General features: G+C 35.0%; 1 protein-coding gene across 10 annotated transcripts in view; it reads left to right on the top strand.

Moving 5' to 3' along the window:
• Positions 1–12,062, top strand: part of FRYL (FRY like transcription coactivator) — a 153,709-nt gene that overhangs the window by 75,747 nt on the left and 65,900 nt on the right. For 7 of the 10 annotated variants that reach the window (XM_068680301.1, XM_068680295.1, XM_068680294.1 and 4 more), the window contains exons 10-15: positions 1,082–1,180; positions 2,426–2,527; positions 5,585–5,629; positions 8,581–8,684; positions 9,325–9,433; positions 11,840–11,926. In XM_068680301.1, the coding sequence (XP_068536402.1) occupies positions 1,082–1,180; positions 2,426–2,527; positions 5,585–5,629; positions 8,581–8,684; positions 9,325–9,433; positions 11,840–11,926 (546 nt within the window). The remainder of the gene's footprint in view (positions 1–1,081; positions 1,181–2,425; positions 2,528–5,584; positions 5,630–8,580; positions 8,685–9,324; positions 9,434–11,839; positions 11,927–12,062) is intronic. The other 3 variants (XM_068680302.1, XM_068680297.1, XM_068680298.1) reach the window with 1 other exon arrangement.

Genomic DNA, 12,062 nt, shown 5'->3' with positions numbered 1-12,062 from the left:
AGCTTAAGAATAGCAAAAGAGTAATAGTTTGGGGACATTTAGGAATTGGGTTCAAATGTAAATACTTTGTCAGTTCTTTTGGGGTTTTCACACGTTACAGAGATATTATATGCTATTTTTTATGTGTCTGCATCGTGAATATTTCAGCGTTCTAAGAAAGATGGACATGATGTATCTTTTAATAACTCCTGTTTCAATAATAAAAAACTAAAAACAAATAGCATATATTGGAAAGAGCAGGGAATTAAGAAAATTGGTTTTACCTTTCAGGTTCTCTGTCAAAAAAATACAAAATTAGGGGAAGTACAATTGCTTCTGCAGTGCTGTAAATGCATGTTCTTTATCTTGCGTACTTTTAAAAAAGATATCTTCTAGGAAAAAAAAACTGTATAAAGCAGTACATTCAAAATTACGTTTAAATTGATTATCAGGGGTATCCAGAGACAATTCTGAGAGACTTGGAGGGGGGTTTAATGAAGAAGGTAGCTGCGTGGTTTGTGGAGGGAAGGCTATTTTGCATGCAAGGGCAGATTGAGTAAAAAAAGTTATAGGGGCAAGTGTGTCTCTTTCATTGATTATGAAAGCTGAAAAAAGACCGCTTATATTATTGATTGGCTGGCAATCCTGTGTCTCTTTTCCTTTAAGCTCCTAGTTTTCAGAACTGGGGAATATAAAAGAAAAGGGTAACAGCAGAAAAGGGATCAGTTAAAAAGTTATGCATATTATTTTTGAAATAAATGAAAGTACACTTTTTGAGGGTTTCAGCGTCCTTCTTTGTTAGTTAGTAACATATACTTTACTTACTCTTCTTTACTTATGGAATGCAGACCATATTTTAAAAACAGTGTTTTATGTTTTCTTTGTTTTACTTTTTTATATTATTTTTTGACCTGTGTGGTTGTAGTATATGACATGATTCATTATGTTTTTGTTTATATTTCAGACAGATTACAGTCAAATACTTATCTAACACGAAATTTTATGTTTGAACATTCTTAAATTCATGGATGTCTTACTGTATATTTTTACTACCTTTTTCATAAAATTTTAAACCAATTTATGTGTGTATTTTTTTTAATAGGCTGTTAAAAATGAAGTGAATGTGCCATGTTTGAAAAATTTTGTGGAGATGCTTTATCAGACTACCTTTGACTTGAGTTCAAGAAAGAAGCATTCGCTGGTATTTTAAAGAAATATTTCAACTTCTCCATTTTGCTCATCTTAGGCTTTTAAGCTAGTGCATTATCTTAAGAAAACCTAACAGCTGTATTAATTTAAATCTGAACTCCTCAGTTCAATACAGTTCAATTCACGCTGTGTATATTGCTTTTGCTCTAATTTTGATCTATTTTTCGTGCTAGCTATGTGCTCTGTTATCCCACTTGTGAGATTGTCTTGAAATTGATACTTGTTCTTATTTTAGATGGTTTTAGCACAGTTACTTAACCTAATGTCTCTTCTAGTAAGAACTTATGTTCAGGGAGTCTGTATATTTCAATCGTGTTTAATTAAAGGATAGAAGCAGCATGCAGGCGTATTTGCTTTTCCAGCAAAATAGAGCCTGTTAGTAGCCCTGTTCTGCCTGTTTTCTCCCTTCCTATACTTTTTCTTTTTTCCAACATATAAAGCATACGTTATTATATATGGTTAAACTTATTATATAAGAATAGAATAGTTGATTTTAGGATTCACTGTTCTATTTAGGAATTCAGAAGCTTTACTATATCAATATTACAATTTACAAATTTGTCTTCTTTCTATAATTTTTATTCCACAAAAAGGTAATCTGCAGTCAGATCTGGCATTAATCACCATCTTGTATTTCCTAAAGAGATAGAGTATTTAAACAAATCTTACGTAAATAAAGCAAATTCAATCAAGAAAATTTGCATATTCACAGATTTTATTAGACAGGTTTTGTTACTGCTCCTCAAAGTCCACTTTTATTAAGTAAAATTTCTGACCATCTTAAGTCTGCATCATAATCAACTGAGTTGATTATGTATGTTTTTGGTTATATTTTTCCCCTTAAAGGCGGTTCCCTCTCCCAGCACTTAAGACCCCATGAAATGAATGATCTGATTGCAGGGAAAGAGCAAATACTGTAAGCGGGGCGAGATCTGCCATCAGTCTTTGTTTGAGATCAGGCCTTGCTAGGAGATGAGTTCCACTGTAGTCCTATTGCCCTGGCCCTATACTAATACCATGAGCTGTGCAGCACCTAGCTTACACCAGCCAGTCCTGGCTGGCAGGCATGTCCTAGTGCAGGGGAAGGAAAGGCTATGGCACAGTGCTAAACTGGTGACCAGTCCTAGCTGCTGTGGGAACCTGAGACAAGAACCTACTGTATCTCATTCTCGATGTACAAGACTTGGAAGGTATGCAAAGAGCAATTTGATCAATTCTTTTTCCCCCCTACTCATAGGCTTTGTATCCATTGATCACCTGCCTGTTGTGTGTCAGTCAGAAACAGTTTTTTTTAAATAACTGGCACGTTTTCCTGCAGAACTGTTTGTCACATCTAAAGGTAAGAATCCTTTTCAAATCAGAAACTGTCACAAATCGGTAGTATTTATTCCAATATGTTGTCACTGTTCTAGTGCCAAATAAACAACAAATATTTGGCTGTTTTTAAAAGGACACTGTAATTTTTTAAAAACAGTTAATTGTCTTAAGTCTCCATTAGTCCTAAACTTCTTATGATTTTATATAATGCTGGAAATAGATATTGCCTCTTGGGGGCCATCAGTTTTGTTGAGTAAAATCTGCAGATATATCTGTTAATAAATGCAGTTTTATGCTAGAGAAAGTACAAACTGTAATTCTGCATGTGAAGATTACAAGTGAGAAAATAATTTGTCTCTTCTCTTCACTTACTGAAGGAATAGAAAGTAAATCTCTAATCCAGAAAAGAAATAATATGTACAGCCTGTGATAGGTATTTTCCAAGTAAAAAATTCAGTGTCCTTTTAACTTGTGGCTTCATTTGATAGCATTGTAGAGCGTACTGTGATTGACAAAACACAGAGATTATGGTGCATAGAAATCAGGGATTTGGTTCTGTGAATTTCTTACAGTATTAATTGTACGCTTTCTCTCCTTAATTTTGATTAACATAGTTCATGATTTTGCCTAATGCACTGATGTATTGATTTTGATGATTCTAATACTTTCTTTGATCCACTTCCACAATATTCATTCTGGTTAGGTATGAGTGACAATTTTGAAGCTTACTAGGAATATATGTAAACCAGCATGAAGTCTAAGGAAACAGGCTTAGCTGCTTGGATTGTTTTTTCAAGAATAAATTTGTTTTCATTACATCTTTCACACTTTTCTGTTGCTTGTTGGGTTTTTGTATATTTTTCATCTAACATTGGCAGTTCTTTTGCAATGTTTGCCATGTTTGCTTTTTTATTATTATTAATTTTGCTGTTTGTTTTGCTTATGGAGGCTTCTTCTGTTTTTAAAAGCTTTAAAAAAAATCTTACAATCTAGGAGCTGCATTTTTCTGGCTTAATATCCATTGCTGATAATGGATGTATTAAAAGTATAAATGCCAGTGAGTTCAACTGGTAGTTCCTGAGCATGCATTTTATATTTTACTTAGTTTTGTTAACCACTAACAGCTTAACACATTTACTGTAAGGCTCTATTCAGCAGAAATTTTATATATGAATTTCTGCAGCTCAGAATTTTCAGTGTCTTGATTCTGTGCCATCAATGAGTTAGGATATTTTAATGGCTTGATTTAATCTGGTCCACCAAATACTTTTTTCTTTTTTGCGGGTGGGGGTGTTGCCTAGCTTGAGGTTAATCTTTAAAAATCCACCCCAAGTGTTGTCCTGTGTCTTGTGAATGAACGTGTTCCTTTGTTTCTGAAGCTAATTAAATGCATGCAATCTGTAATTAGTAATCTCATTAATTTATAAATCTGAATTTCACAGCAGTTTGGTCTTTTAGATTTCCCTTTCCCCATTTTACTTCCTGATTTCCTAGTGGCCAAAGTTATCTTATTTGCAGTTACTTAAATATATTAAAGACACAAGGATTCCAAACCCATCACCTCTAGTGTCTTTGATGCTATTTAATAAAGTAACACTGAGAGTTATTGGAAATGCTTTAATGTACTAATAAATTTCATCCAGCCCTAACACATGGAGGGATACCTGACAAACTGAGGGCTGCAACAGTGCCAAGACCTAGGCGCTGTCACAGGAACACTCTTATGAAGAGCGTAGGCCTGGTAGCAAGAGGTGACGTAGGCCGTGGATTCGTGGTGCTCAGCTTATTCCCTGCTGACTGCCAAGTGCAAACTTTTGCCTAGCAATGGATGCTGTGTGGACACGCTCCAGTGGCAGAGAATTAAGCTGATGTCCTGTTTGCTGTGGGGTGAAAGCTTATACCTTGGCAGTTGCTCCATAGTCTACCTTATCCTGCTGTATTTCAGTGCAGTTATTTCATTTGACAACTGTAGATACATTGGCCTCTGAATCCTGATCCAGTACTAGCAAGATTTATTGTCCTTATAAGCTGTTTGCACATAGTTACAGCACACACTCCTTCTAGTTATCCTTAAAGCAGGCTTAGTCTGCAGAGAAAACATCCTAGCCATTCTTAAAGAAGGCAGGCTAGGATTTTTGTTAGGTTGGTTGGTTGTTTTTTTTTTCCCCTTTTTCATTCCTGGTATCAGTGCTATGAGGAAGGATTATTACATCTGAGTCTGGACTAATGCAAATAGCAGTTAAGTGAGTAGTAAGAGCTGGTTTAGACCTGGAGTCTACCAAAGGGAGTACCCTTGGTGTACGCATAGCTGGCCTTGACCTGTGTAGCAGCTGGGTTGCCATCGTAGCTTTGAGCTTAGCATAGTGTTTCTTCACACACTGAAGCATAGCAGATGGTAACACTGGTCAGTGTTGTAAAAATGTTTTGCCTACTTTTCTAGCCAATATTTAGATAAAGTAATTTTTGCAGATTTGCCAGAAAGTTCAGTTTTGGGCACAAACCGAAGCTCAGGAAGTTCTGGCTGAATATGAGAGGGCACTTCTTTACTCTGAGGGTGACAGCACTGGGACAGGTCACCCAGAGAGGTTGGTGGAGTCTCCTTTTCTGGAGATATTCAAAACCTGCCTGGATGCTGTCCTGCACAATGTGCTCTAAGTGATCCTGCTTGTCAGGGGGGTTGGACTGGATGACATTTAGAGGTCCCTTCCAACCTCAGCCACTCTGTGATTCTGTGAAAACTGAGTCTTGAATGGAGATGAGCTCTGGTATCCTTACCACTTCTTACAGGGAGAGGAAGGAACATACAGGAAAGCTGCTGAAATGGAAGGGAAAAGTGTCTATCGTACTGCACTGCTATTTGGTAGAAGAGTTTTTGGTTAGTTTAAACTTAGCATCTGTTACCACAAAGCCTTGAAAGCTGGAGGAACGTTTTTTGCCACTATAGTAAAACCTGTATTTCTACTGAATAGAGTCCTTACTGTACAGCTATCTGTTGTTTTTGTGCTTTTTTCATCTAACATGCATGTGCCTCCCATTCTCATGTTTGTTATGTTTTGCTGTCTCACGTTGCTTTATTTAGATGCCATCTAACAACAGTATCAGAAAACAAATAGAAACACTGCAGGTGAGTTAATATGTTGTTACAACTCAGTGAAGCATTGCTTTGTCTTATGTAAACAATGTGTTTTTTTTTTTTATGTTAATCACTGTATTTTGTGCTTTCCTTTCTCTGTAAAAATGCTTAAAGTACTGTTAAGAAGCCACACTACAAAGAATAACTAATGTTTCAAAGATCTTTTTTTTTCTTGATAGATAGTAAAGGAGAAAGATCAGAAAATTATCAAATATTGGTTTGTCATAAAGGGTGAAAATGTGTCTTTGTAAAGTTGAATATCAATATCACAGTTGGTTTCCCTGAACAGCAATGCATGTTTCCACTGGAAGTAAACTACCTATTCAGATGTATATATATTATTTTCTGTTAATTTATTCCCAAAACTGTCTTGCATGCGAGCAAACTTGAAAACATTTTCACAATTAAAAAATGTGAAACTGATTTATTATAACAACTTGCAGTGCACTAACTTGAAAGACTTTTACACTGTTGGTTTTGCAGGTTTTAAAAAGTAGAAATTGTTTTAGTTCAGAACAGAAGAAAAGTTTAACATCAGTATTAAAAAGTACTTTCTTCAGTAAGTGACTACATTTGACTAACATGGAAAAAATGCTATTTTGTTTCTTGCCTTCATTGAGATATGTTTCATTGATTCGTCTTAATGTGTCATGTAAGACCATTGTAGATTTGCTCTGATTTTGTTTTGTAACAGAGATACAGTTCTTGAAAGTTTATTCATAGTCTGCTGATATAATTTATCCATTTTACAAGTTTTAGGATGTGAAACAGAACTGTGTTTAGGGAAGAAAACTAATAAACAAAAACCAGAATGCTTGAAAATTTATCATGCATCAGCTAAATGGGCTGAAATACAGGCAGGTTGGGGGATTATATAGGCATATATACTGAACTCTAGGTGCAGCAATCTCAAAGAGAAAAGGAAATACTGACATACTAACAGCAGGTATACAAGAAGTGTGCCATAATTAGACCAAAAAAGCCATTTTCTTCTAGCTTGTTTTGTTCCTAGTTATATAAAGACATAATGAAATTTTTCAATGCTTACAAAACTTGAAGTACTGCTGTATTTATAATACTGTTACACTTAAAAAAAAAAAAAAAAAAAGAAACACACCACCAAACAACAACAACAAAAAACTAATTTTGGTTTTCATTTGGACCTATAAGTTAATCTCCCCTTTGGAATACCAAATATAAGAAAACCAGAGCATCACTCAAGTGGGTTACAATTAATAAAAGTTGTAGAGACTGCATTTTGGACTTTGATAATGTATGTACCAATGAATTCATAATCTGACTTCAAACACCAAGAACTGTTGGCCTGTAGATTAGATAAGTAATAGTGTCATTGGGTTTCGGTAGTTTAAATTGATTGAAATTAAAACTATCACAATCTGTCCCTCTCCTACAGTTCTGAGTGAGCATTTGCTGCTTCCTTGCAGTAGCAGTGCTGGTACATTAACTGGGTGGTAAAACCTCACCTGTCTGATGATTAACCAGGAGCAGGTGCACTTTTACACTGTTTAGATTTTGTTCATATCACCTTCTTGTGTTTACCCACTGCCTAGTTGCACATGCCCTAATTTGAGGGTGATGGTAGGAGCCCACGAATGTATGTGAAAGGAAGGGTAGAGCAGCATTATCACTGTTTTAGACTAACTCTAATATTCTGATAAACTATCATGTATGTTGTCTGTGAAGGCCCACTGTGGCCTCTGCGATTTTGTAATGGGCATTTAGCCTTTCTTGAAGTAAGCTTCAAGCCAAAACCAACAGTCCTGACCCACCCATGTTAAAGCCATCCAAGTTACTGTCTTTGGGTAGGCGGTTGCACAGACAGAGCCATGAAATGACTTGAATTGGCTTACTGGTGTGAGCTGGACTTTCTTACTGCTTGAGTCAATGCAGAGGGGGCAGTGGGCCTGCTGAGGAAAAAACAAAGATGAGAACATGTTTTCCCACGGTACTGTGTCTTAGATCCACTTACACCCATTGTGAAATTGCACTCTACTTGTCCCAGGAGGACAGTGTAGCAGTGCTGTTCTGATTCATCGGCTTGTGGTTGAGGCCACGCAAAAGTGAAATTAGTCAGTTCAAGCCATCAGGCAGAAATGTGCCTTGAAACAACAAGACTGCTAGATATGGGGAAGAATTTTTTTTTATTTTTTTTTCTTAACTGAGACAATTCCTAAAAGGTGCCAACTGGGAGTCATTTATTCTGCTCATAAGCTAACAAGACCCAATATTGGCTAATACTACCCAATTCCAAGAGTCCCATCAAATACTTCAAGATTATAAATGCAGTCAGAATCCTCAGCTGGAAAAGGGATTGCTGGAGCTGGTATGACAAACATTACTGTCACTCACTTTTACACAATGTGAGAGCTACGAGGAGCAAAGCTAAGCTCTTAGAAATAGCTTTCAGACAAAAAAGAACTTCATACAGCGCATAATTCAGTAACTCTTGCCCTGCACTCTTTCTCTTCTGCACCTGCTACTGTCTGCTGTTGTAAACACTGGACTTAGTATTCACCGGACTTAAGTGGACTTTGTGCCTGATCCAAAGCAGCTACTCCCATGTTTTAGACAAACTCTAAGTTTGCCTTAAAGTAGGCATCCATTACCAGATGGCTTTCTAATGAAGTTCTTTCAGGCAATATACTCTTTGTTACTCATCTCAAGAAACTGCTGCTTGTTAGCTAATCCTTTGCTTTCAGAGTGAGAAAGTAATCTCAAGTTACTGGTTAAATATTGAAATAGTATTGGAAATATGTAATATAAAGTTGGTTTTATGGATACATATTAAAACATGTAGTCAGTATTAAACACAGCAGTTTCGTTGTTAAAAAAAAAATATTCTTAAAAGTCAGAAGAGTAATAGTAGAATTTTCTGAATGTCGCACAAATAACAGTAACTGTATTTTTCATTTATTTTATAGAATAAAGATCCCAAAATGTCCCGAGTTGCACTGGAATCTTTGTATAGATTATTGTGGGTTTATGTTATTAGAATAAAATGTGAAAGCAACACTGTAACTCAAAGGTAAGTTCATTGTGCAAGGGACTGTAAATTATTGCTGGTTTTGTTTTATTTTCCCAGTGGTATTAAAAAAGATCTTGAAGCCACCTTGGGGATGGGCATGTTGGGTAAATAGAGGAACAAAGACTTCATCTGAACAGAGAAAACCAAGAGAACCTGTTTAGTTTGAACAGGAGAAGGAAGACAATCTGCAGTTGTCTTTTATATATGTGATGACAGAAGTGAATGGAGAGATAAGAAATGGGAAATTTAGTTAAAAGGCAGTAATGGTACCAGAACAACTAGGGTGTGAAGTGACCATCTCTATGTATAGTCTGGAAATGAAAAGATTTGTTTTTAATAATTAGTATAATGAGAATTTGGAATAGTCATTCAAATTTTGCTCTTCCTCCTGCAGGAGGAATTACAAAGTAGGATCTTAGTCACTTTATAAATGAATCCATTACAGTGTTGCCTGCAACAACGGAGGGCTGTACTTTGACAGATATGACAGGAGATGACAGAACCTGTCATATGCTTCTGTGTTATGTAGTAGTAACTTTCACACTCCTTCTAGGTTTGAATTGTAACATCTATGCTATTAGAAAAAGTTACTTTTAAAACAACGTTTTGACTATTTATATTTGTTTTTCAATTCCTGTAGTCGTCTCATGAGCATTGTATCAGCACTTTTTCCAAAAGGATCACGTAGTGTGGTCCCACGAGACACACCTCTGAATATATTTGTGAAGATTATTCAGTTCATTGCTCAGGTAAGAAAATGTCTAGGTAGAGATACAAGAATAGTGTGAACATTATTTGGAAGAAATGTAAATTAAAGGTTATTTTAAAAAATATTTGTACTTCATTATGTACTTCATTATAATGGTTTTATATATTGAGTAAAATTTCCTCATATATATATGGGGAAATTTTATATATATATATATATATAAATAAAGAATGGTATATAAAAATATCTATATATAAAGAATGGTATGACTAATTCATTTCTACTAGTCACAAAACTGTTTTCTCTAAACTTCAGTAACTTGTTTATGAATATTACGATTAGTATTTACATCTGTATTGCTCTGCCTTGGGCATGTGTACATATATATATATAATACAATAATATAAGTACTATTTGTCTTTTTTTGTCACTATTTGCATTAGTGTGTAGTTTGTATTGCATTATGATTGGTGTTATTTTGGGTGCTTCTGCTGTCCTAATATGCAGGATGTGATCTCTCAGGATACAATACTAATTTATCTATAACCTTATAGATTGATTTTTTCCATCTTATAGATAGCTTGTCTGTGCTTCAGCTTCCAAAATTATCTGTTTCTGTTCACACAGAAAAAACCCTTCAAAATCTATATTTGTTTGCTAGGGTTCCTCTTCTTAACTATCAAATCTTTAAGCCTTTGAGTACAGTTCAGCTTATTTCAAGAAACATGTTTAACGTGAGCAGAGTTGTGCAGGAATTCTTCAAAATGAGATGGCTCAACTGTGTCGGGAGGGGATGACCTAAAAAAAATTGTTTGACTTCTTGTGTATCATGGAATTTAATAACATTTAAGAACTCATCTGAAAGAAAATATTGAAAGCTCTCAGCTGTGACTGAGAGCTTCACAAATTTCACAAAATTTCACTCTAAATTTTTGTGATTTAAATTTAGAGTTTCCATCTGAACTGTGTTTTGGCGACTTGCTTCAGAAACTAAACAAAACCCTTCTCTGAAATCTCTGTTCCCGATTTCTGTCTGTCATGTTGATGTGCGCCATGGCACCTGGTACCAAAGAAAGACCATCTGTCTTCTGTTTCCTTCCTGCATGGTTTGCAACAGAAAGAATATTAAACAAACTCACTTAAATGTAGAAAGAAAGAAACAAAAAATAAAGCTGAATTGGAATTGGGAAGATATATTGGCATAAAGACCTTGAAAAGCAAGTAGGAACAGGAAGTTGTTGGATGGGATAATGGGTACTGCCTAGACTGAAAGCTATTTGTTGCAATCAATGGGCACATACCCAAATTTCAACAGGAAGCTAGTGAATGAACTGGGTATAAAATGAAGCTGAAACAGATTATTGGGAAAGTCAAGATGCTTCTTATTAGTCCTGTTCGCCATTGTTTTATTGTTAAATTCAGAGAAAATCCAGAAAGTGAAATAGAGTTCTCTTAATTAGTAGATGTTTGTTGCTTCAGCCTTACTATAAAAGCCTATACCTTATTTCGTTATTCTTTTTGATTTCTGTTCTGAGTACACAATTTCATGTTGAATTCTCCTTTTGCCCTTCTAATTCTAGTTTCTGAATGCTTTTAAGTGTTCAGTGTGTTTTTTGTTTTTTTTTGGGGTTAAACAGCTGGAGACCTGAAGTTCAGCACAAAGTAAATGCTGAAATTCCAGGTTTTTGGTGCAGGTTTCTTCCAAACTAGATAAAATTTATTAACACAACCAGGGTTTTCAACTTAGCACTTCCACTAATGGGATCCTAGGGACTTAAATCAGGCATTCTCAGGCTGAAGTGGATGTAATTAGTAACCTACTGTGAAAACTTTATTTAACTAACTCAACTGTCATCATCTGTAAGAGCTACCTAACAGAAGCAGGAATAAAATGTACCTTTCAAGGGAATGTTCAGTTGTCTTATATATCAGACTGGGTTGTGTTATTTTTTTTCTAGCATATGTAGTACATTTCTGAACTTCAAGGATTGAACAAAATTTATTAAAAAACTAATAATAACAACAAAAATTTATTTCAATTTGATACAGTTTTTTCAGTTGGCATCTCTTGAATTGGAATGGATTGAAACTACATGTAAACATAGTATATAACCATTCAAAGAAAACCTGAATCATAATGCAAAAAGGAGCTAATCTGAGGTTGCAAAGGCAACCTTATTTGATGTATTTCGTAGCTCATCTGGGCTTTTACCAGTCTGATAATGTTACCATAATGTATTTTGGGTTTTTGTTTAATGTAATATATTAAAGACTGTTGAACTGTACTATATTTTAAAATTAGTATTAATTCATAAGAATAAACTGGAGGGATTTTTTTATTTTTTTTAAACTTTTAAGACATGATACTCTGTACCAATGAAGCATAAATTAAACTATGCATACTAACAGAAACAAGATGATCATATCAATCTTTTTTCCTTTACAGGAACGTTTGGATTTTGCAATGAAAGAAATAATATTTGATCTGCTTAGTGTTGGAAAATCACCTAAAACCTTTACTATTAATCCAGAGGTAATAAGCTTGTTACTTGCATGCACTGAGAACAGGGTGTTGGGGCAAATTTTTGGGAGTGTGGTTAACTATTTTCAAGCTGTTTTAAAAGCTCGAAATATCAAAAGGGGATAAAACTAAAGTAATTGCAGTTGCA

Source organism: Anas acuta, chromosome 4, assembly GCF_963932015.1.
Source record: "Anas acuta chromosome 4, bAnaAcu1.1, whole genome shotgun sequence".
In the NCBI taxonomy this organism is placed as follows: domain Eukaryota; kingdom Metazoa; phylum Chordata; class Aves; order Anseriformes; family Anatidae; genus Anas; species Anas acuta.
Note: the sequence above shows the minus strand (reverse complement) of the source record. Positions and strands in the feature narration are given on the sequence as shown.